The sequence below is a fragment of the Thunnus albacares genome, chromosome 8 (genome assembly GCF_914725855.1).
Source record: "Thunnus albacares chromosome 8, fThuAlb1.1, whole genome shotgun sequence".
In the NCBI taxonomy this organism is placed as follows: Eukaryota; Metazoa; Chordata; class Actinopteri; order Scombriformes; family Scombridae; genus Thunnus; species Thunnus albacares.
The window spans coordinates 5428909-5448918 of NC_058113.1; the positions used below are offsets into that span (position 1 = coordinate 5428909).

General features: G+C 39.8%; 2 protein-coding genes across 6 annotated transcripts in view; both read right to left on the minus strand.

Moving 5' to 3' along the window:
• The window catches only part of cep192 (centrosomal protein 192), a 32833-nt gene extending 22786 nt beyond the window's left edge, over positions 1 to 10047 (minus strand). For 3 of the 4 annotated variants that reach the window (XM_044360317.1, XM_044360318.1, XM_044360315.1), the window contains exons 1-19: positions 9814 to 10047; positions 9077 to 9320; positions 8587 to 8697; positions 8094 to 8251; positions 7644 to 7696; positions 6951 to 7092; positions 6654 to 6769; positions 6371 to 6460; positions 6048 to 6200; positions 5687 to 5837; positions 4914 to 5131; positions 2665 to 2787; positions 1975 to 2130; positions 1565 to 1838; positions 1304 to 1447; positions 1132 to 1196; positions 575 to 799; positions 188 to 329; positions 3 to 85 (exon numbers count right to left, since the gene is read on the minus strand). In XM_044360317.1, the coding sequence (XP_044216252.1) occupies positions 3 to 85; positions 188 to 329; positions 575 to 799; positions 1132 to 1196; positions 1304 to 1447; positions 1565 to 1838; positions 1975 to 2130; positions 2665 to 2787; positions 4914 to 5131; positions 5687 to 5837; positions 6048 to 6200; positions 6371 to 6460; positions 6654 to 6769; positions 6951 to 7092; positions 7644 to 7696; positions 8094 to 8251; positions 8587 to 8697; positions 9077 to 9249 (2577 nt within the window). In that variant the 5' untranslated portion in view covers positions 9250 to 9320; positions 9814 to 10047. Of the gene's footprint in view, positions 1 to 2; positions 86 to 187; positions 330 to 574; positions 800 to 1131; positions 1197 to 1303; positions 1448 to 1564; positions 1839 to 1974; positions 2131 to 2664; positions 2788 to 4913; positions 5132 to 5686; positions 5838 to 6047; positions 6201 to 6370; positions 6461 to 6653; positions 6770 to 6950; positions 7093 to 7643; positions 7697 to 8093; positions 8252 to 8586; positions 8698 to 9076; positions 9321 to 9591; positions 9747 to 9813 lie in introns of those variants that run through there. The other variant, XM_044360316.1, reaches the window with a different exon arrangement.
• A 1011-nt stretch (positions 10048 to 11058) lies between these two features.
• seh1l (SEH1-like (S. cerevisiae)) lies at positions 11059 to 19940 on the minus strand. Of its 2 annotated transcripts, none has more exons than XM_044360319.1 (9): positions 19685 to 19940; positions 18463 to 18513; positions 18066 to 18212; positions 17604 to 17815; positions 15745 to 15843; positions 15473 to 15613; positions 15091 to 15245; positions 13725 to 13878; positions 11059 to 11771 (listed from the first exon to the last, which is right to left on the minus strand). In XM_044360319.1, exons 1-9 carry the CDS (start codon positions 19793 to 19795, stop codon positions 11594 to 11596), a joined length of 1248 nt encoding a protein of 415 aa, XP_044216254.1. In that variant the 5' UTR covers positions 19796 to 19940; the 3' UTR covers positions 11059 to 11593. The 2 variants fall into 2 exon arrangements, with proteins under 2 accessions (XP_044216254.1, XP_044216256.1); XM_044360321.1 differs by lacking the exon at positions 11059 to 11771 and adding an exon at positions 11981 to 12230.
• Positions 19941 to 20010: the final 70 nt, after the last annotated feature.

Here is a 20010-nt window from a genome sequence, read left to right on the forward strand (position 1 = left end):
ACCTCTTGTTCACATGGTTCAGGATCTGTATCACCTTTAGGTGACATCCTTTCACCTGGTGCCTCAAAGGTTTTGTCCAGGTCCTCTGCAAGAAGATAATTATACAAGAATTACACAGAAAATCATCTTAAGATAAACAAAACAAAGGAGAGATTCTCTGTCTGCCTCAACAATACTGTGAACACACCTGGGCTGAGTGTTTTATCGGCTTCACTGAGTTCCATGGTGTCATTGGGAGGAGAGATGTCTCTGGGTGTGAATTCTGAGGGGTGAATCAGTGGGAATGGTTCCCTCTTCCCTGGAGAGGTAATGATGTAGCCAAAGGATGGCTGGAGGAACAAAGACCATGCTTTTAATAAACTTTATAGTTCCCTCTCCGAAGGACTTTAAAAGCTAAGGAAAAGGGCATAAATAAATGAAACCTCAGCTTTAGTCCATAACATTATAAAACTCCCACCTCTGGCTTTACGTGTGAATGAACTCTTTAATAGACTCAATATGGACTCTCCAGAAGAGAGAGTGAGAAAGTACATTTTAAATTTCAGTACCAACCCAAGAAAGCAGTTTCACTGACCCGTTTAACCCCATCCACATCATCACTTCTGCCCAGACAGCCCAGGGCTTCGGAGCGTTGTTCAAAAAACTGCCCTAAAGAGAGTCGCAGGTAGCTTTGGTCTCCCTGCTTAAACTCTGAGGAGACCTGGGAGGCCCTCATTAGGATGTGGCTGTTGGTAGGGACCTTCCAAGATGAGTCACTCTGAAAGGTGCTGTTGCTGCTGGCCGGTTCAATCTGCTCCTCCTGCATGAACAACAAGAGGCTGTGCTTTAAATTGAAACTCAAAGCTGAGAGTTGTACGTGTGTGTTAGTTCTTTAGAGGTTAGAGTCTTTTATAATTTGGCAGTATCACAAAACAAATAAATTGTTAATTCAATCTTTCATTCATGCATGTTCACTGGATTATGACAAACAATATAGTCTAAGCAGATTTTGGTTATTTTTTATTTTATGTGTGGTAACAGATGTTGGGTACAACTTCCAATGTGACTCAGCCAATCAGAACTGAAAGCTTCTATGAGTTTTCAAAACATGAAGGCAAGTGCTTTGGGGCAACAGACGCCTATGCTGTATACCTGCATGAATTGGTGCTCCTTTTCAAATTCCTCTTGATCCTTCACTATCTTTTCCAAAGCATCACCTGCAAAAGGAGGAAAAAGTATTTATTCATTAAGAGTATTTTGAAAAAACAAAACACTTGAGTATAATTTCATAGTATTACAAGAGAGTTGTGTGTTCAGTACGTACTGGCAGGAACAAAGTCCTCAGTCTTAAACTGGCTGACATTCTCTGATGTCTTCCCATCAACCTCTTTTTCAAAAGAGGAGTAATATGCCAAGTCTGTCACCCACTGCCCTTCTTCATTCTGGTACACCACACTATGAGTGGCACCTGAGGAGAAAAGCAGTGCTGTTAAGATGCTAGACATTAGACCAATATGTATTAAGACTGAGTACCTATTATCAACTTGGTAAACTTCTGATCTAAACATCAAAGATCAAGACCAACCTTGTTGAAACTCCAGCTCCAGGTTGTCTGGACAATGGTTCCAACCATCATCTGAATCTTCTTGTTCCTGGTGGAAGCTCTGGGAGAAATACTTGGGTTCCAGGGAAGTGGAAAGAGGATTGTTGTCATCCTCACTGGCACTGTCCGAGGCCTCAGCAGGAGTAGTATCACCACAGGGTCCTCCTCTTAAGCCCAAGGAAGGCCTGGCACCATCAGGCTCATCTACACCTTCATCATCATCATAATCCTGGTCATTGCTTTCTGGAAGCAGCACCTGAGGGGAGGTAGGTTTTCATTGTTTACACATCAATAAAGCTGAGCTTTAAGTGCAAATGTGTAACATACTGTAGAAGGTTATAACAGATACTTGGGTCACTGCAAATCACATATTCTCCTGTTGCACATCGTACCTGGGAGAGGTGGAAGCTCCCCTGGGTGCCTTGAAGGTGGGAGACAGTTAGGTTTACTGAGTCTTGAGGTCTCCTCAGTCCAGCTCCACTTCTCAGGTAGACCGAGTCCAGATGTCGCTCAACAGTGGGCCCAGACTCCGTGCTCTCCATGGCATCCTGGCATTCAAAATAATATATTTTAGCCTTTGCTGCTTTTAGTTTATAACTATATGTTCCCAGTGTGGAGTAGTGCACATCTCATTGTTTCTAGGTCAGCTGCAGTCACTCAACTGACATGTGACAGAGGTCTGTTGCTGACCCACAACACAGTTTTAAAATGGATATTTTTGACAATAACATGGACATAGGAAAGTCATTGGTAAAGCCTTTCAGTTAAGATTTATATTTTATGTTTATATGTTTTATGAGTGTGATATTCTACCCAAAATCTACCTTTTGAGTATTTAAGCCAACTTCAAACTGTTTACAACAACCAAGTGTTTCATACTAAACTTAACTGCTCCACTGCAATTTAAATTCACTGTGAAAGATAAAGAAATATAATATAATGCACTTAACAGTGTTACATGCAGCACGTGTATACTACATTATAAAAAAAAAAAAAAAAAAAAAGAGGGTATAGCTTGGTTGAAATGCCCACCAGTGGGTCAGTCCAACACTTGTCTGTATCTGCATCTGTGCTGTGCTCACCAGTGCCTCCTGTCGGTCCAGGACCATGCTCCAGTTGACAGGAGAAAGCCTCTGAGTTCCCCCTGATGCCCCCATAGAGGAGCTGGCCTCCCCTGTTCCAACAGGACCCACACGGTCACCCATCTGCAAAACACACACAGAAACTCCTGAAGCTGTTCTTATTCTATCAATGCTTAGCACATAGACCTCATTATCATATAGTGAGAGAAAGGGAGTGAAAAGGGGATAAAATTTTAGGAACTTTAGATATTTATCCATTATGCAACATGCAACACCATCAGGGAGGCATCTGATCGGTCCCAAATGTGTTCTGCAGCTTGACAACAAGCCCAAACATCCAGCCAGGGTCATAAAGAACGATCTTCACCAATAAGAAGAACAAGGAGTCCTGCAACAGATGGTCTGGTCCCCACAGACCCCTGATCTCAACATCATAGAGTCAGTCTGGGATTATCATGAAGAGACAGAAGCAGCTGAGACGCCTGAATCCACAGAAGAACTGTGGCAACTTCTCCAAGATGCAGGAACAACCGACCTGCCAAATACCTGAAAAACTGTGTGCAGGTGTATCGAGGACAACTGCTGCTGTTTTAAAGGCAAAGCTGCTCTGTTCACTGAACTTTGTATGACAATTAACTGATAATTAAAAACCATTCATGGCATTATTTTTGAAAGCATCCTAACTTTACTCTTAATTCCTAAAACTTTTGTACAGCACTGTATATTATAGTAAAATATGATTCAGAATACCGGTAACATAAATACATTGTGAAAAGAAAAGAGAACAAGTTTGTGTGAAATCTCAAAAATAGCAAGAATAAACAGCAGATATTTGATATTTTGATGAACAGGTGTATCTAATGATCTTAATGAGTTTAACAGCCCTGAATACCCACGCAGATGTTTTCAGTTATGGCTAATTAGACATCTGCTCAGGCTGAAGTTGAAATGGCTATGTTGGATTTACATGAGGTCACCAGGTTCAGAGTATCATTTTTATCATTCAGAGTCAGAGTAAGAGTATCATCAGTCTTTTTTTTTTGAAGAGTCCAATATCACAAATTTGCCTCAGGGGACTTAATCTATACCGCAATACAATAGTAGTGATAAAGGTGTCATTTGTCCCACCCTTAAGCTACCCACCACTTACCCACTGAGGCACCACCTTGTCCATGAATCACAACACTATGTATCGTATGCAACGAGGCAGTATCGTTTTTTTACAGGATTCCCTTAAGTGCCCCACTTGTCCCATACTGAACATGAGCCTATTTCGTGCAATTGCCGTGTTTACGTTCATTCATTCACTGTGATGAAGAGCGCAGATTGCAGTGAGCAGAAGGTTTGCAGAGGAGAGGACTGGGCTCTAAGGCTGCAACTAACACTTATTTTCTTTATTAATTAATCTGTTGATTAGTTTCTCAATTAATTGTCCATAAAATGTGAAAAATGTCCATCACTGTTTCCCAGAACCCAAGGTGACATCTTCAAATGTCTTGTTTTGTCCACAACCCAAAGATATTCAGTTTACTATCATAGAATACTATTAAAATCAGAAAATATTCACATTTGAAAAGCTGAAATCAGAGAATTTGAACATTCTTGAAATGACTCAAAACGATTAATCAATTATCAAAATAACTGCTGATTAATTTAATAGTTGGTAATTGCTGCAGCTCTACTTGGCTTGATGTGTGTTTCTGAGGAGGTGCAGATTACAGAGCCTTTCTTCAACTTGCTTCATGTCTTCACAATCAACAATCAGAAGCTTGTAGGAGAAAACACAAGCAGCCTAAAACTGACCAATCACAGTTCTTGCAGACTTCATGTGGCATCTCTGTAGCCCCAACATATAATATCATTTTTGAGGAGATGCATGTCAGCTACAACATAGCTTCGGCAGCTACTCACGTAAGCTCTGTGGCTACACCATAATTCCATAATACAGAACTATAAACCCACCTCAACATGTGCAACACAGAAGAGGCCTTATCACACGCAATAAACAAAATGATCTGTGTGACCAGTTAAGCAGCAGTAAATGGATAGATGGGTTTACCATGAATGTGCAGGGCCTTTAAAGTGTTGATGAAGAGACTGTATACAGTAAAGATGGGGAAGAACAGGAATCCCCCTTTTTTAAAAAGGGAAACATTAATGTAAGTAGTAATTCAAATATTCCTTGTTTGATGAATTAACCACAATTTAGAAATAATTGGTGCTAAAATGCTGACTAAACTCATTCTTACCTCAGTATGTCTGGAAAGGCCGTTCCTTCCATGTCCTGTCAGACTGTTCAGATCAGCGTCCTCATCTCCACCAACAGCACTGCTACCCACAATCCCCAGCCCACGCAGGGCATCATAGGTGGTCTGGATGTTAGTCGTTGGAAGAGGGATGGTTGAAACTCCCCCATCATTTCCGCTTTCTTCACTCCCACTGCTCCCATCTCCACCTCCTCCATCCCCTGGTGTTACACATTGACACACACACAAAAAACAAGCAGTCACCTGAAGGTTCGAGGAGACGGTGTGCAATTAGATCGCTAAAGTTTGAACTGGCTGGCGGACATTTATCTGAAGAAAGTAGCTCAGTGCCTGGCACCAAAAATAAAAAAATGGAGAATGTGTCAATACATGTCACTGCAGTAACTGCAACTGTGGGTGCATATATTCACAAAACAAATTTCTCCTGAAATAATTTCCTGCTGGATAAAGTTTTAAAAAAAGAATAGAAGAGCAAATGGCTTTACATTATTGATACCAAACATTATCAGGAACCCAAACTGATTTAAACTAACATTTATAATTGTTGACAGATTTATGAAACAACTTATTTTTAGAAAGGTAGATACATCAAAACAAAGAAAGAGATACTTAAAAAAAAAAAAAAAAAAAAAAAAAAAAAAAAAGAAGAAAAATCCATGTTTTACTAACAAAAAAAAAAAAAAGAAGCCACCAGCCACAGAGCCTAAAAGAAAAAAAGAAATGAATCAGACAGATTTTAAAGCTGGATATTAAACCTGTCACAGGAGGGTTGATGACTTGTCCCTCAGCAGATCGTCTGTGTTCGATCCCAGACAGAGATGGACCTCCACGGCCGCTGGAAGACTCGTCATCAGAACTGCCTCCCTCTAAACCCGGCCTGAAACTGGGACGATTACTCTCTCCAACCTGTACCAACATGAAACATACACACACACCCCAACGCAAAAATGTGTTTTACAGGACATTTTGATAAAAACGTTTCTTCTTCATAAAAAAAAAGAGACATGCATGGCATGCATTTGTAACATCTAAAAGTTAGAGCTGGAGTCCAACCAATGCAGGATTTTTGAGGCTGATAGATATTCAATATCTGATAACAATATGCTGTGAACTGACCAGCTGTCGGGAGGTGCTTGGCAGCAGCCGTGTTCTGGTAGCATTGCTGTTCCTTCTGGCCGACTCTAGCTCATCCTCAGTGTCCTCATCACTGGCAGGACAGGAGTCCATACCTGTAGCAGCCAGACGCACATCAGGCATCTGGAAGTCCTCCTGAGGTAACGACACACAAGACAGCATTAGACATTACAAACCCCCTCCTGGGTCATATTTATGAAACTGGACTGTATTTTAAAGCAGAAAGCTCATTTTCACAATTTTATTCATATGAATTAAAACCATCACATGAGCACAAAACAGTTAGGAGGCGTATTTGTGCTCACCTGATCATAGTCATCAAGGAACTGGTGTCTGTACTGTTCAGGCTCTGTAGAACTCGGGTTTGATAGGTCATCAGAAGCACCAGGCAGTCCCTATGAAAGATGCAATATATTAAACAAGGACTCTGAGACAAAGAGATTGAGTGAAGAAATTGTTATGTTACTTTAACACAAATTGTTTGCTTTTGGACAGTAGCTTAACAGTGCTGGTAAAGAGGAAGAGGACAAGTCATTAAAAAGTGCATGAAAAGTGCTGATTTTATCCCAAATGGGAGAAGAGTCTTACTGTTGCAGGGATCTCCTGGCCCTCCACTCTGCCTCTCTGCATGGCAGGAGGAACCAGTTTATTGAAGTAAAGCTCCAGCTCGTCATCAGGCAGGTTGTTCAAATCAATGTCATCATCTGGTGATCAGACACATTCATGTTTAAGCCGAGCATGTGTGCATGACTCATCATTAACAACACCTCAGCCCTCAGATTCTGTTCGATCAAAATATCAATAATGTATCAAGTATACAGCATGTAACAGTGAGCGCTGCAGGATGAGGAATGTAATTCAGGGACTGGGGGATGAAGGTCATACCTGTGATGTCACTGTTCATGCTGTCCACAGACATGAGCTTCTCATTTGCCAAAAAGCTTGAGTTACTGCCACTGAAATGGTCACTGTCCACTCCCTCACTCTGCACATTATCTTCCTCAGCTGTAACTGGCAGTGACTGGACCTGTATGGATTGCCCATGAGAGGAGGTCAATTTTGTTGAAGATAAAAATGCAGCTTTGCATGAAAATTCTGCAGTCTTTATTAATATATTTCATAATTCACAAACAGTTTTCCTCACTTCTTTACAAGAGTACAGTGTCAAGAGCTAGGAAGACAGCTTTAGATTTTAAAATGAAAAATATGTAAAGAAAATTGTGAAGGATGCTAAACTATTAAGACAGATAATTAGGATTTAAGTCAAATACAGGGTTTCAAGTGTGTAAAGTCTAAAAAAGGGGTCAATATGCATTATTTTTTGTCACACACGAAAGTCAGACAAGGGACTACATTTTTATGAATGATAACTTCATATGCTTACCTACATGTCAACTTTTAGAAAGAAAAATAATAATGCAGAGACTGTATAAAAAGCATCAAAGCTCATTTAATACACTGATGAAACAACAATGTAGATGGTCAGGACTAGTATAAACTCCTACATAAGTACAATCATTAAAATACAACTGCCAACTGCTCAACCTATATGAAAAAGCCTCCAAAATTGGTACCTACCTTTGCATCTGTACTATCTCTATGTCCAAATGTGAGGAGCCCTGTTGACAGATCTGTAGAAGGAGGAAAAAGGAAAAACATCCCCATTAGCATTATCCAAAAGCTTTTACTGTAAAATAAAATTGGAAAAGTATACATTTCTGATATGAGAAATTAATTTGTGTCCACTTCAGAAAGCACAAATATCAAGTGTTCCACACTGATGTATCAGGTGAACATCGCTGTCCAAAGAAAAACCCTGTATGTCCAAACTTGGGTGATTCCTTAGATGAACTGAAGATGTTCCTTTATGGGTTGAGAAAAAATGATCCTACTTCTCAAGCAAAACAAACCATCAACAACCCCACTGGAGTCACAAAGCTGAAAACAGGGCTGTTTTTCTTAACTTATGAATGGCTGACATTTTGGAGATACATGGTTTTCTTTCGGCAGTGACAAGGAGCTTTTTACCTGTTCCAAGTTCTGTGGGCCGACCGAGGACAGAGCCTGTGTGTGTGGGAGGGAGACCCGGCAGGGCGCCTTGGTTTCTGGATGCACTCTCTTCCAGATTAATCTTCACCAGCATGTCTGATAGACGGTGGGCTGCAATGAAGTCATCTGCACTGTCCCTAATGTAAATAAAAACATTAAAAAAACACGGGAAAAAGGTGCAACAGTAAATTTCAAGCACAATTATGAATATTCACATGTGTTGACTGATTATAGATACATTTAGATGGCATTTGTTTAGCATGGGGCTTTAGGTGACAGTCTGTATATCTTTCAGTCATCCAAACACAAGTCCTCTTTAAGTCATACCCATAAATGAAAGTACGGCTGTTACAGAGAACAATCAGCCATTATATTCTGATTCCAGGAACTAGAAAATGTTTTTGCAGACCAGAGACAACACTGACCAACATAAATCAATAGTACAGTGAACTATGTGTATATATGTACTCACAAGTCATCTTTGAAGTTGAGGGAAAACTTGGGCTGTTCTCCAACAGATGATTGTAAGTTGGCCTGATGCAGCTCTCTGCCCTCCAGATATGAGGCCTCAACTGGATCCCCTCTGTCAGACATGAGCACATGATATAGCTTTCACAAAACAACTGGTTGTTAAGAGACTAGGAAGCTCTGCATCATGCCCCAGAATCAAAATTAGCAGCTGAAAATTGACTCATTATGAGCATCCCTCAGCCCTGTTCCTGTTACTTTTTAAGGAAATTTGAAAGACAACAAAGGGCTAGGGCAGTTTATATTTGGCAGGCATGTCTAAACGTTTTGTCATAATGTATTACTGCTGCTGCTAATAGCACAAACACTGCAAAACAGGAATTAGAATCGTTTCAGTATTAGGTCTCACACTAGTCAAATAGACTTTGTGATGATTCAAAGGATGGTGCATGAAAGTGTTTCTACAAGTCACATCTGTCCCAATCGGCTCCCACCTGTTGTCAGACCCGGGTCTATTTTTAGCCACTGTAGAGGCAGCCACTGGCAGTCCTGGGCCTGACCCCAATGTCACATTTGCCAGTGTGGCACGGCCACTGGTGCTGTCCAGAGACTTGCAGAGGAAACTGGGGAAGGCTTCATCCTCCAACTTGTAAAAACTGTCTGCCATTTCTTTGAATTGTGCAGGGTGACAGCCAAATGTGGCTTGGCGTCAGCTCAGGTGAAGACCATCTGTAACGCCTGGGAGTAGAAATAGAAATAAACGGGACAACGCAACCGATAACTTGGCAAAATACAGAGCACAACGGTGGTACCATGTGAATTGTGTGTCACCTTACAACTGTGAAACGAAAACCAAAGAAAAAGGTAGTTATTTGAAAGTACCAGTAAATATTTTCATGCATGTTGTTTCGCAGCTGTAACGTTTGGCCTATCTACCAAATTAATTGAAAGCAATTAACAGCTAACTACCTAAATACGCCGGGTTAGCTCTTAACGCAAGCTAACTTACACGCTAAAAACAAGACAAAAAAGTGTGTTTTGTCAGCAGGCTCCAAATTTCAGTTCCTCCACTATCTTCGTTCATCAAGTTAGAGGGACGACTTACAGACAGCAAGTTAACTAACTTACTCATTAAACACGCTTCCTTAGATTAATCCACTTCTTCAAGACATTTTATCAAGTGGAGAATCAAATCATAACGTAAACGTTAGTTGGAGCTCAACTCACTCACATTCAATACTCCAGAAGCGGGCCGACACACAACGGTTCCTCTCCGACTCGAGTTTCGTCTTTATTCACTGGTGCAGATACGTTGCAAGTTCTAGTTAAGCTCCATAATTAACTTTCCCAGCACTTGACAGTTTCATTATAGCTTAAAATCAAACATACTAAACAAACTGTGCAACACCTCGGAGGACCAAACAGCGCCCAGACGCTACAGGAAGCCCGCCACAGCGTCATCTCATGAGGGCGGGACTTAACAAACTTAAGAACACTTTGATTGGACAACTAAACTGAGAGGGAGGAAATTACTAAACATGATAGGATGAAATTCGTGTCATTTGTTGGGTTTGGACACACTTGGGACAGTTTGGAAAATAGCTAATTGAGGTATCAATGGGGTGTCTGTCCTGGATGAAAGAAAGGAGATGCTGAGACAGCTGTAATGTATCTGATAAAAATTAAAAAAAACAAAACAAACAAAAAAAACATAATAAAACATAATTTGTTTATTCAAGAATAAAAAAATGGACACTTAAAGAATTAAGCATTTAGAATAAAGTTACTTTAAACGAGCTACGAGTAAACTTAATTCTACCACAGATAAAACTAAGACGTACAGTATGATAGTTCTAACCAAGTAGGGAGTTTATTGTATCATGTGTTGTGCCAAGCAGCTGCAAGAATGCCTCTGTTAGCAGACAGCTGCCTGCTGAGAGAGCTGCCATCCCATGCATTCCAGTTTTTGACAGTCATCTGGGTGAGCCATGAAATGAAATTTTATCCTCTATCAAAACAAATGACACCCCTTATGTTAGAGTAAAACTGCCTCATATTCACACATAGCCTGAACTGATTCCCACAGGGAAATATCTTGTATTGTATCTACCTTCAGGGATGAGCGTCAGACACAAAGAGCTGTGGAACTGGTAGAGATGACACTTGAGAGGGCAAACGTCTCCAACATGGACTCATGTGAACAGAGCTGTACCAGGTTTTTCAGCTTCATAAAGGAGGCTCCCTCCAGATGAGTCTCTAGAGAATGATGCAAGCTTAAAATAGCTAAAATATCATTCATAAAGTTTAAAAGATACAGTTTTCTCACCCATGGATCCATTTCCAGCAAGAGAGCTGTATGATGATGAATCATGTGATATTTCCATGTGCTATACTGTTTCACATGGAAGTCAGTCACTCGTGAATGAATTCCATCATAGGGGTGTGCATGTACAGAAAAAAATAGTCAAACATAACGTTCTTTTAATATCCTGTGGTGTTTATTCTGACTTCCACCATGTCCAGTTTTGTTCCTCAATAAACGCTGAGTAATTACAAACATTTCCTTTTCAGGTGCTGATGGTTCAGGTTGTCAGTGTGCAACAGAAAACTACATTGTATCACCATTTTTTTTACTGACTGACCATCTAACATTGACTGCATGACATGACCCCAACAAGCAAATGACTACATGAAATGTGCTTTTTATTGTACATTCCTTGAAATTAAAAACCACTGGTACACAAAGCTAAATATGGGAAATGTTCTTAGAAAATGGTTATCAAAATCCCTTTATAAATTGCGCATCTAAAAAGGCTGTTCTGGTTATATAATACAAATTTTACAAAGTCTTCATGACGGCTTCCAAAACCTTTTATAATTTATGCACAGAAAAAAAATGAACAAAACAGAAAACAGAGGAAAAAATACAGTTCTTTATTAGAAATTAATGGCAGCTGTGTAGCCCATCCCCATACTCTATCCCTGCTTATTTCAGCTAAAATACCCAACAACTACTGCCCTTCAGCCTCAGGTAAGGGCACAAGTGCTCTAGAGAAGTATCTGTAGGGTTGAGCTTGTTGCTGAGGCTGAACGGGCTCTGCATCACAGTAATCTATGAGGGAGGAGGGAGGCAGCAGGTGACCATATCTGCTCCCCGCTCTGGGAAGATCCAGAGGCGGAAAGAAATACCTGAAGCAACAAGAGATGGGAGAAGACGAAGACGACAAATACACAGATGGGGAGGGGGACGACAACATTGGAATACAGAGGGGAAACACATAAAGGGAAGTAGAAAATGAGAAATTAAAAAGGAGAGCAAAGGAAAGGATGCATGAAGGCTTTAGGAATAAAAGAGGGAGATGAGAATGGCAGACAGACAAGTTTGTTTTTTTTTTTTAAAAAGGTGTATGTGTAATGCCAAGACCGTGAGCCACTGTCAAAGAAAAGTTAGTAGAACCAAAACAAAATGTAGCCCTCAACCAATAATACCAAAGTATTCATCCATGAGTGATGTCACCCATACTGCATTAACACAAGGGCAAATAGTAGCTGATGCAGAGGAGACATTAGTAATACGCAGGATGCTGGTATATCTTTGGAGAAGTCAGCTGCCGCAGGGGAGGGACAAAGGGAGCTCTCTTGCCAATCCTGCATGCAACAAGCAGTACAATACCACATTACTGCAACAAACCCCATGACACACTCAGTTTTGTCAACATGTAATTGGAATGCAAGAAAAACTGAATGCAAAGTCATTTTACAAACTGTATAATAGACATTTAATTTTTGGTTGCAAAATTAATATTTGATTTGTTATTCCATAACACACAGTGCACAGTTCTTATGTTACTCAGGTTAGGAGTGACTCCAGAGTTAAGTCAAAAACCACAAGGAAGGTAAAGACAGAGGCATGGTTATTACTGTAAGTTCAGAGGTTCACAGGTTATTAAGTTGAACATAAATACAGCCACATATCAAAACATAACCAGTGTTGGCTTAAACACCATTTGTTTACTGGCAATTTTAATTCCTGCTCCACATAACATCAAATCTTCTCATTTATAATCCAAATTTTAGAGTGAGTCCATATTGCTTTTGCTTAAAAGCGGGCACTGTTGCTATAAGTGACAATTACAGGATAATGTTAAATGCTAAAACATTGTATAATTAGAGAAGTTCACTCAATAATCTCCTTTACACAGCAATGTCTACCGCAAGTTTTCTAACATCAGCCTCCATATGCTTCTGGTCATGCCGGACCAAGTGAGGCTGGAGCAACAAAAGCCCTGAGTGTACTGAATTGAGTAGGGGTGCATTTTATTGCAAATGAGTTCAACATTTCATTTTTAAAAAGAAGAATGTGTTATCTCTACTTTCAAAAGTTAAGTTACATAGTCTTGCTTCAAAGTCACACACGTCAATGGCTGTATTCATACCCATACTGTATGTTCACACTATTTTCTGATGTTATTACAGTTGGTTAATAAGGTTCATTCAAGCGGTCCTCCGGCTCAGCAAAGAGTTTGGCAATACTTGTTTATGGATACATTCAAATTGAAAAGTTAAATGAGAGAATTTTGAAGACTGTCACACGCCAAGAAGACTGAGCTTTGATTTGATTGCTCATCTTGAAATGGAAATGGTCCCAAAGACGTTGGATGTTGAAGATGGCAGCTATCAAATTTATCAATATTAACCAAAATTAAGTTATCTAACTACACAATGGTTCTGCTCCCTATCCCAAAATAGTTTTATCATTTGCAATAATAACCATATGTCAAATTTATACAAACAGGTTTATATACCAAGAAAATAGTTAACCCTAACACTGACATTGCAAAGTGGAAACATGAAACCACTCCTATTACAAGCATCAGTACAAATCAAGAATCCAAAAAAAAACAAACCAAAAACAAACCACAATGCAACACATCCGGCTCCACAGGCTTGATGCCAACAACCTGTATGCTGGAAGCCAGAAGCCAAGCTCTTTGCATGAGTGCAGCATTGGGATCAGTTTGGGCCTGGGAGTTTGTCAGTGAGCAGCTGCAGTCCCAGTCAGTGTGAGGCATAGTGAGTAGTCAGTTCTGACTGGCACAGGTCAGGCTGGGTGAGTGGCGTCAGATGCACTGCACCACCTACCTTCCTGCAGACATCCCATTCAGGGCATTCTGGGAGGTCTGAAGGGAGGAGCCCACCACTGTGCTCATGGCTGTGGGCTGACCAGATGAACCGGTCAGTGGGCTGCCGTCTCCCTTCAGGATGCCCGTGCACTTCCAGTTGTCCATGTAGTTAGCTGTGGAGGGACACAGTTAAAAATCAGTGCTCACGCTGCTTGTAACATGACTCCAGTAACACAAGTTCAATCATCCATCATCATCTCTGTACACCTGAGCAAAAGTTTCTGTCCATGTTTCTCTATCTCAGTTTTTTCCTTCACATTTGCCATGTAACAAGTGAAAAAGTGTAATGCCCCCAAATGTCCACCAGATGTGACTAGAGCATGTTGCTTGTGGCTACTTTGTTAGTGTGCTTTGTTTACATGATGCTTTTATTTTTCCCGGATCAGCACACGTCTCTTAAGCATGAAATTCCCTTGGTAATTTATATAAATGCCTAATCTTATTAACAATTGATTGATTTTAATATTTAATGATGCATTTCATTAGTTTTGCCATATGTACATAAAGACAAAGTCAGTAAAGAGTTTCTCATGTTTGTTTATGACACTCTTCCTTGTAAGTCTGCGGAGACGGAGACAGAATGCTGCGGTTTTCCTCCTGCTAATATGCACTATTCACTATGCACTATATGCACTATACATGAAACTCAGATACAGGATATGTAAGACCTGAAAGTATCAGTTACCACATTGTTAATGAATGACTTGCAAACCTGTTTTCAATACGCTTCTTAAAAAAAACAAAAAGCCAGAAATACAACCCTGAGAATACAGGAAGTTTGGTTGCCAAGAACACTTTTTAAATACTTCCAGTGGACGTTTGAACCAAGATGTAGACATGACACAACCAGAACACGTCACAACCCTATCTACCTAACAACCAGGATTACAGCAATCAAAACCAACCTGTGAATTTTATTAATTTGAGTAGCTTTACATCATTTGTGCCTGAAAGGCAACATCAATGAAGCAAAACTACACCAATCGACTGATTACAATGTCACTGCAGCACATCACTACATAGATGCAATGGGTGCCTGTAACACTACACACAGTCAACAAAAGAAGAGCCTTACAGGGTGAGGTGACAGCTTTTCTGGCAATGGTGAGAACCGATCTTTACCCTCTGAAATTAGACCCCTGATTCATCATTCATCAACTGGCTAATAACAATGGCTCATTTATTTCTGTTTACTGAGCATTTGTCAAACTAACATTTAAAACACGTTATACAAACACAGCTTTGTTAGCTCAGTGTAGCTGTCAGTAAAATTAAATGGTAGAAAAATGAGCAGTCATCAACAGTAGCTAAAAATAGACTCCCACCTTTCCAGAGGCGCACACAGCCATCATCCCCAGATGAGGCCAGCAGGGTGCTGGTGATGTTCCAGCTCACACGCCACACCTGGGAGTTATGGTTGTCAAACTGAGCCACAATCTGCACCTCAAACTTGGTGGGTCCTGTAGATGTGCTCTCCTTTCTGGATCAAGATATAGAAAATCAATTTTTGTAGAGCTATGTTTTCAGTTCTGTCACTTTTTACTGTTTAAAAGCAGCAGCAGCGCTAACATGTATGAAATATGTATGAATTCACTGATATGTGAGATGAAGGATTCCAGTGACTACACTAATCCTTATCCCTTTGTGTACTTTGAATCCTTCATGACATCTCTGAAAATACTGAGAAAAAAAATCAGAATCAGTCACCTCATAGGAACAAGCTTAAAGATTCTGACGTCTTTTGTTGCGATGGCGAGGACGTGGAATGATCTTCCCAGGTTTGGAGCAAATGCAATGTCATGCACGGCATCTGTGACGGTCATCAAGGTCTCTGCTTTAGCATATTTCCTTTCGACATTGGTGAAAAAATAAATCAAAATTACTAAAAAGTTCTCACAACATAATTAGGTATGTTTTCTTTTTGAATTATTGGTGTATTTATGAAAGAGTGGCATACACAACACTGACGGAAAACCTACCTTGTGTTTTCATTGTACTCATAGATCTGAACTTTCCCACCGTACGTTACATTGCTGTCGTCACTCCCCACTGCAAACATTGGTGGGTGGGCACGAGAGCTGGTTGATGGGGAAACAACACAAGATTTAACTGACACATACTCTGCTGTGGAAGGTCACAGTTCAGACTTCTGAAGTAGAGTAGCAGAAAACCTTGCATTTTAAAAGGTCAGTAAGTCAAGTTACAGTATGTCTTGACTTTAACACAAGACTGCCAGAATGTTTGACACTGCACAAAGTAGTTCATGTAACATTTTTGACCAAGAGTTTTCTTTCTTTCTTTTTTTTTTAAACTAAAGATAACTGATTGAAATCTAAACTCTTAACTGTCTGCTACCCTGCAAAATTTGCTAATGAGGCAAAGTTACCAATCATTGCGGGAATTTACCAGAAAGTGTGTTTATTTCCCACCCTTCCAATATGTTCTACACCAAATACTGTCCGCCACTGAACAAAACATTATACAAAGTATAGTGTCTGGCCAGGAATATTATTATATGGCCGTCATATTGTTGCAGGTCTTGGGTTTGTGTGTCAATACCTAAGTGGATCCAAACAGACTGTTACCTTGTTAAGGCCAATCTCATACAGATGACTCAGAGGAACGCCGCGTGATAATGCTGTGTGTTCATTATTGCCAAGAAATGGTAATTAAGGAAATTGGTTTCAGATTCTGCAGTTCAGCTGATGAACTGCTAAGGAAATATTTTAGAAATACTACTGGAACAGTTCTGTGTTTTACCAATTATTCAACATATTTTTGTGAATTTTTTGATTTTCACAAAAATACATTTCTAGTCTTCTTTGTTTTTAATGTAAATCATATTGTACAATATTTTGCCCCTGCCATTGTCTCCGTACAACCTTTAGCAGTAATTATCTGTAAAATATAAGTTTACATTAAAATTGCGGTTGGAATGGGTCTTTTACAATACATGTATGATTATTTTTTTCCCTAGGACTTAAAGTCACATATCTCACCTGTCTTAATGACAGAATAACTTAATGCATGTTTCCTTGCAGGTACTGGATTCATTAATACATGGTTGCTTCAACTGACCTGTTGGTTTGTCAGATGATCAGTAATCCACTTTCTGGCATTAAATATTATTTGAGTCAGATATAAAACCTTTTCTATGTAATAAGACAATTACATTTGTTTGGTCTACTTATCCTCATGTTTATTCAGATAGGGTCTGACTGTCCTTGGATCTCTGGTATTAGGTCTGAATTTTTTGAACAGAAGTAGTACAAAACATTATAATATTATAGTTCTGACTATCTGATTAAGTGAGGTAAGTATCTACATTTTGGTTTGTGCTCTGAAGAATATTTGGTGCACAGTTTTATGATGTGCTCTAAAAAAAAAAAAGCAAAAATATTGCACCTATAAACGTTGAAAGCAAGAGTGTACCAGGTTGTTGGAAGGCAATGGAAGCTATGTAAGTAGGAGGAATTCTGGGAGATAATCACTATTAACTGTTAATTGCTCAATATCAGAAGAGGTGAATCTAGTTTGTTACTGTTTTGCCATTTTGATCTTTAAAGAACCTGTTACCAGACAGGCTGTGAGGCTGACAGAGTTAGCTTGATTTGTTTACACTAATGTACACATCTCACTGGTGCCTTCACTGACAGAGAGGTAAAGTGATAAAAATGATATCCATTTTAGTTTAAGTATTAATAACCTCCAATAAATCAATTTTTAATTTCGACCATAAAACTAATTAATGATAAATGTACAACCAGGAAGTGTTGTAAATGTCCAAACGCTTCAATGACACAACAGTTTTAGATACACAGTAAAGTCCTGGTCTAACCTGGAGGGATTCCAAGAGATGCAGCTGCAGCTGAGCTTGCAGGAGATCTCATGCTGCAGGGACCACTGACTCAGGTTCATTACGTCAGGAGCCTCGTAGATCCTCACCACTCCATCCGCAGAGCAGGTGGTCAACATTAGGCCCATGTGTTTAGGGGCAAACTTCACATCTGTCACTGAAGTTCTACTGTCCACTAGTGTGGTTCGTTTGATCTAAAACAGAAGAATATGAAATACTCGGGTCAGATGATGAATCAAACAGAAGACTATAGTGACTGACAACCCTGAGCATGACTGTCATTTTATTACAATCATCTGCTGTTTATCAACAAAGATAAGTGCATGTTGATGCAATATGCTGGAGTCAAAAGCACCAGTTCTGCATCATGCCAGAGCTACTGAACTGAGGAGCTGTCTATGATTAAGAAATAGATGTACAGATGAATGCAAGACTTATACAAACCCAGTGGCTCAATCCTCTCTGTTTGTCATTTGACTCTCCAACAATCTCCTCCCACACAGCAGCTGTTCTGTCAAAGGAACATGAAGCTAAAACCTGCCCAAATTCTGGATGAGCCCAGGTCACTCTCCACACTGATCCACTGTGTGTCTGTGGAGAGAGCGAGAAGAGTGTCTGTAACATCAATATAACCCTAAACTAGTTTAAGACATCAGATTTCAAGCTGTATCCATAACAGTGAATGCATGAGTCCATGAAAGACACAGAATACAAAATAAATAGGAAAGGAAATGATGCAAATGCTGTACTGCTGTTATGCAAAGCACACTAGCTGATAAAATTTCATTTTACAGGAAAAATCTTGACTTTAGAACTGATCAAGCAGTGGCAGATGATATACCTTCCAGCTGGCTGTGCAGTGCCACTCTCCATTCTCACTTTTGTCCCAAACCTGAGAGGAATAAGATCAAAATGTTAATAAATGTTGCTGTCACTAAAGTACCTTTGTAACGTTACACATTTTATGAAAGTCCCTCTCCACTCAAAAATATGTTTTTTTTCTTCTTGTTGTTCCTGGATGTTTGAGCTTCACTGTGCAGAATGATGTATGTATGTGTGCAGAGTTTGTTTCCACATTCATCTGCTGAAAGTGGTGAGTTTCTCTGCGCTCATTGAAAATCAGATTTGAAGGGATGGACCTACAAGAATGATTTGTGACATTGAAACTAGTTTGGAAGCAAATCTTGCTCCAATAACCAACTCACACAAGTGTGATGTGGAAACTTGAAGCCTCCAGTGCACAAACACTGAGAACGGACTATACATTTATGTGGGAGATATCTTGTGTCCAGCAGTTCGACTTTTGAAAAATAAAAATGAAATTTACAATATGTGCATATTCATAGATTCTGGATTTTAACATAATTATACTTAATTTGTGGAAAAACCATATCAGACACACATCATGTTCCAAGCAGAGTATTTCTGTCTTTATATATGTCTAGAGGGGATCTTCAAACTACAAACATAACACATACAATGATATTCGTGACTAGGATAAACTGTATACTTTGATATGAGTAGAAGACAAACTTTAGATCAATTGTTTGTCTTTCCCACAGGTATCCTTTTGTGAGGAACTATTGAAAACGCATTCTGTTGCTAACTGTAGTGTTTACATGAAATACATCTGTGCTACAACACAGCTTATCTAGCTTATATGCTACATGCACGTCGGCTAACAAACTACTAATAATACATTTAATTTGTACCGCACTTTTCATTCATAGTGAAACTCAAAGTGCTACAGTATTAATAACATAGAACACACAACAGAGAGAAAATAGTAATACGAGCTAAGATGATAAAGCCTTCCTGAATAGAAAGGTTTTAACTGTTAGGCCTTTTTTGTGAGGCTAAATTCAATGAGGCAAAGTTGTCCTGAAGAGCTGCAATTAGCAGACAGACTTAGCAAATTCTCTGCATTTCTCAACTGATGGCAAACGAGAGTCAGTAGCCTCAACAGTTTGCTAAGGGTCTTGAAAATGTGGTATCGTTAACAAGCTAACTGTCGCGGCTAACGTTAACATTAGCAAGCTGATGCATACTTCACGTTAACTTACCTTCACACTTTGGTCACTGGAGCAGGTTGCCATTCTCCGGCCGTGAAAATCATACGACACATCGTGAATGAGATCTTTATGATCTGCTGCAATACTACGGGCAACAAACATGATTATAGCTGCGATAGGGTAAGTTAACAACAACGGCCAGTAGGCCTGTCATGTGTCTACTCAATGTGTGTCTGTGTGTGTTTGGCGGGTCCTCGGTGTGCAATGAGTGTGTGCGCCGCTGTTGACCACACAGCGGCGCACACACTCCAGTTTTAATACTTACACCTGTCAAATCTGGACTAGATTTTTTAAGAACTCCAGAGACTCATTAAAAC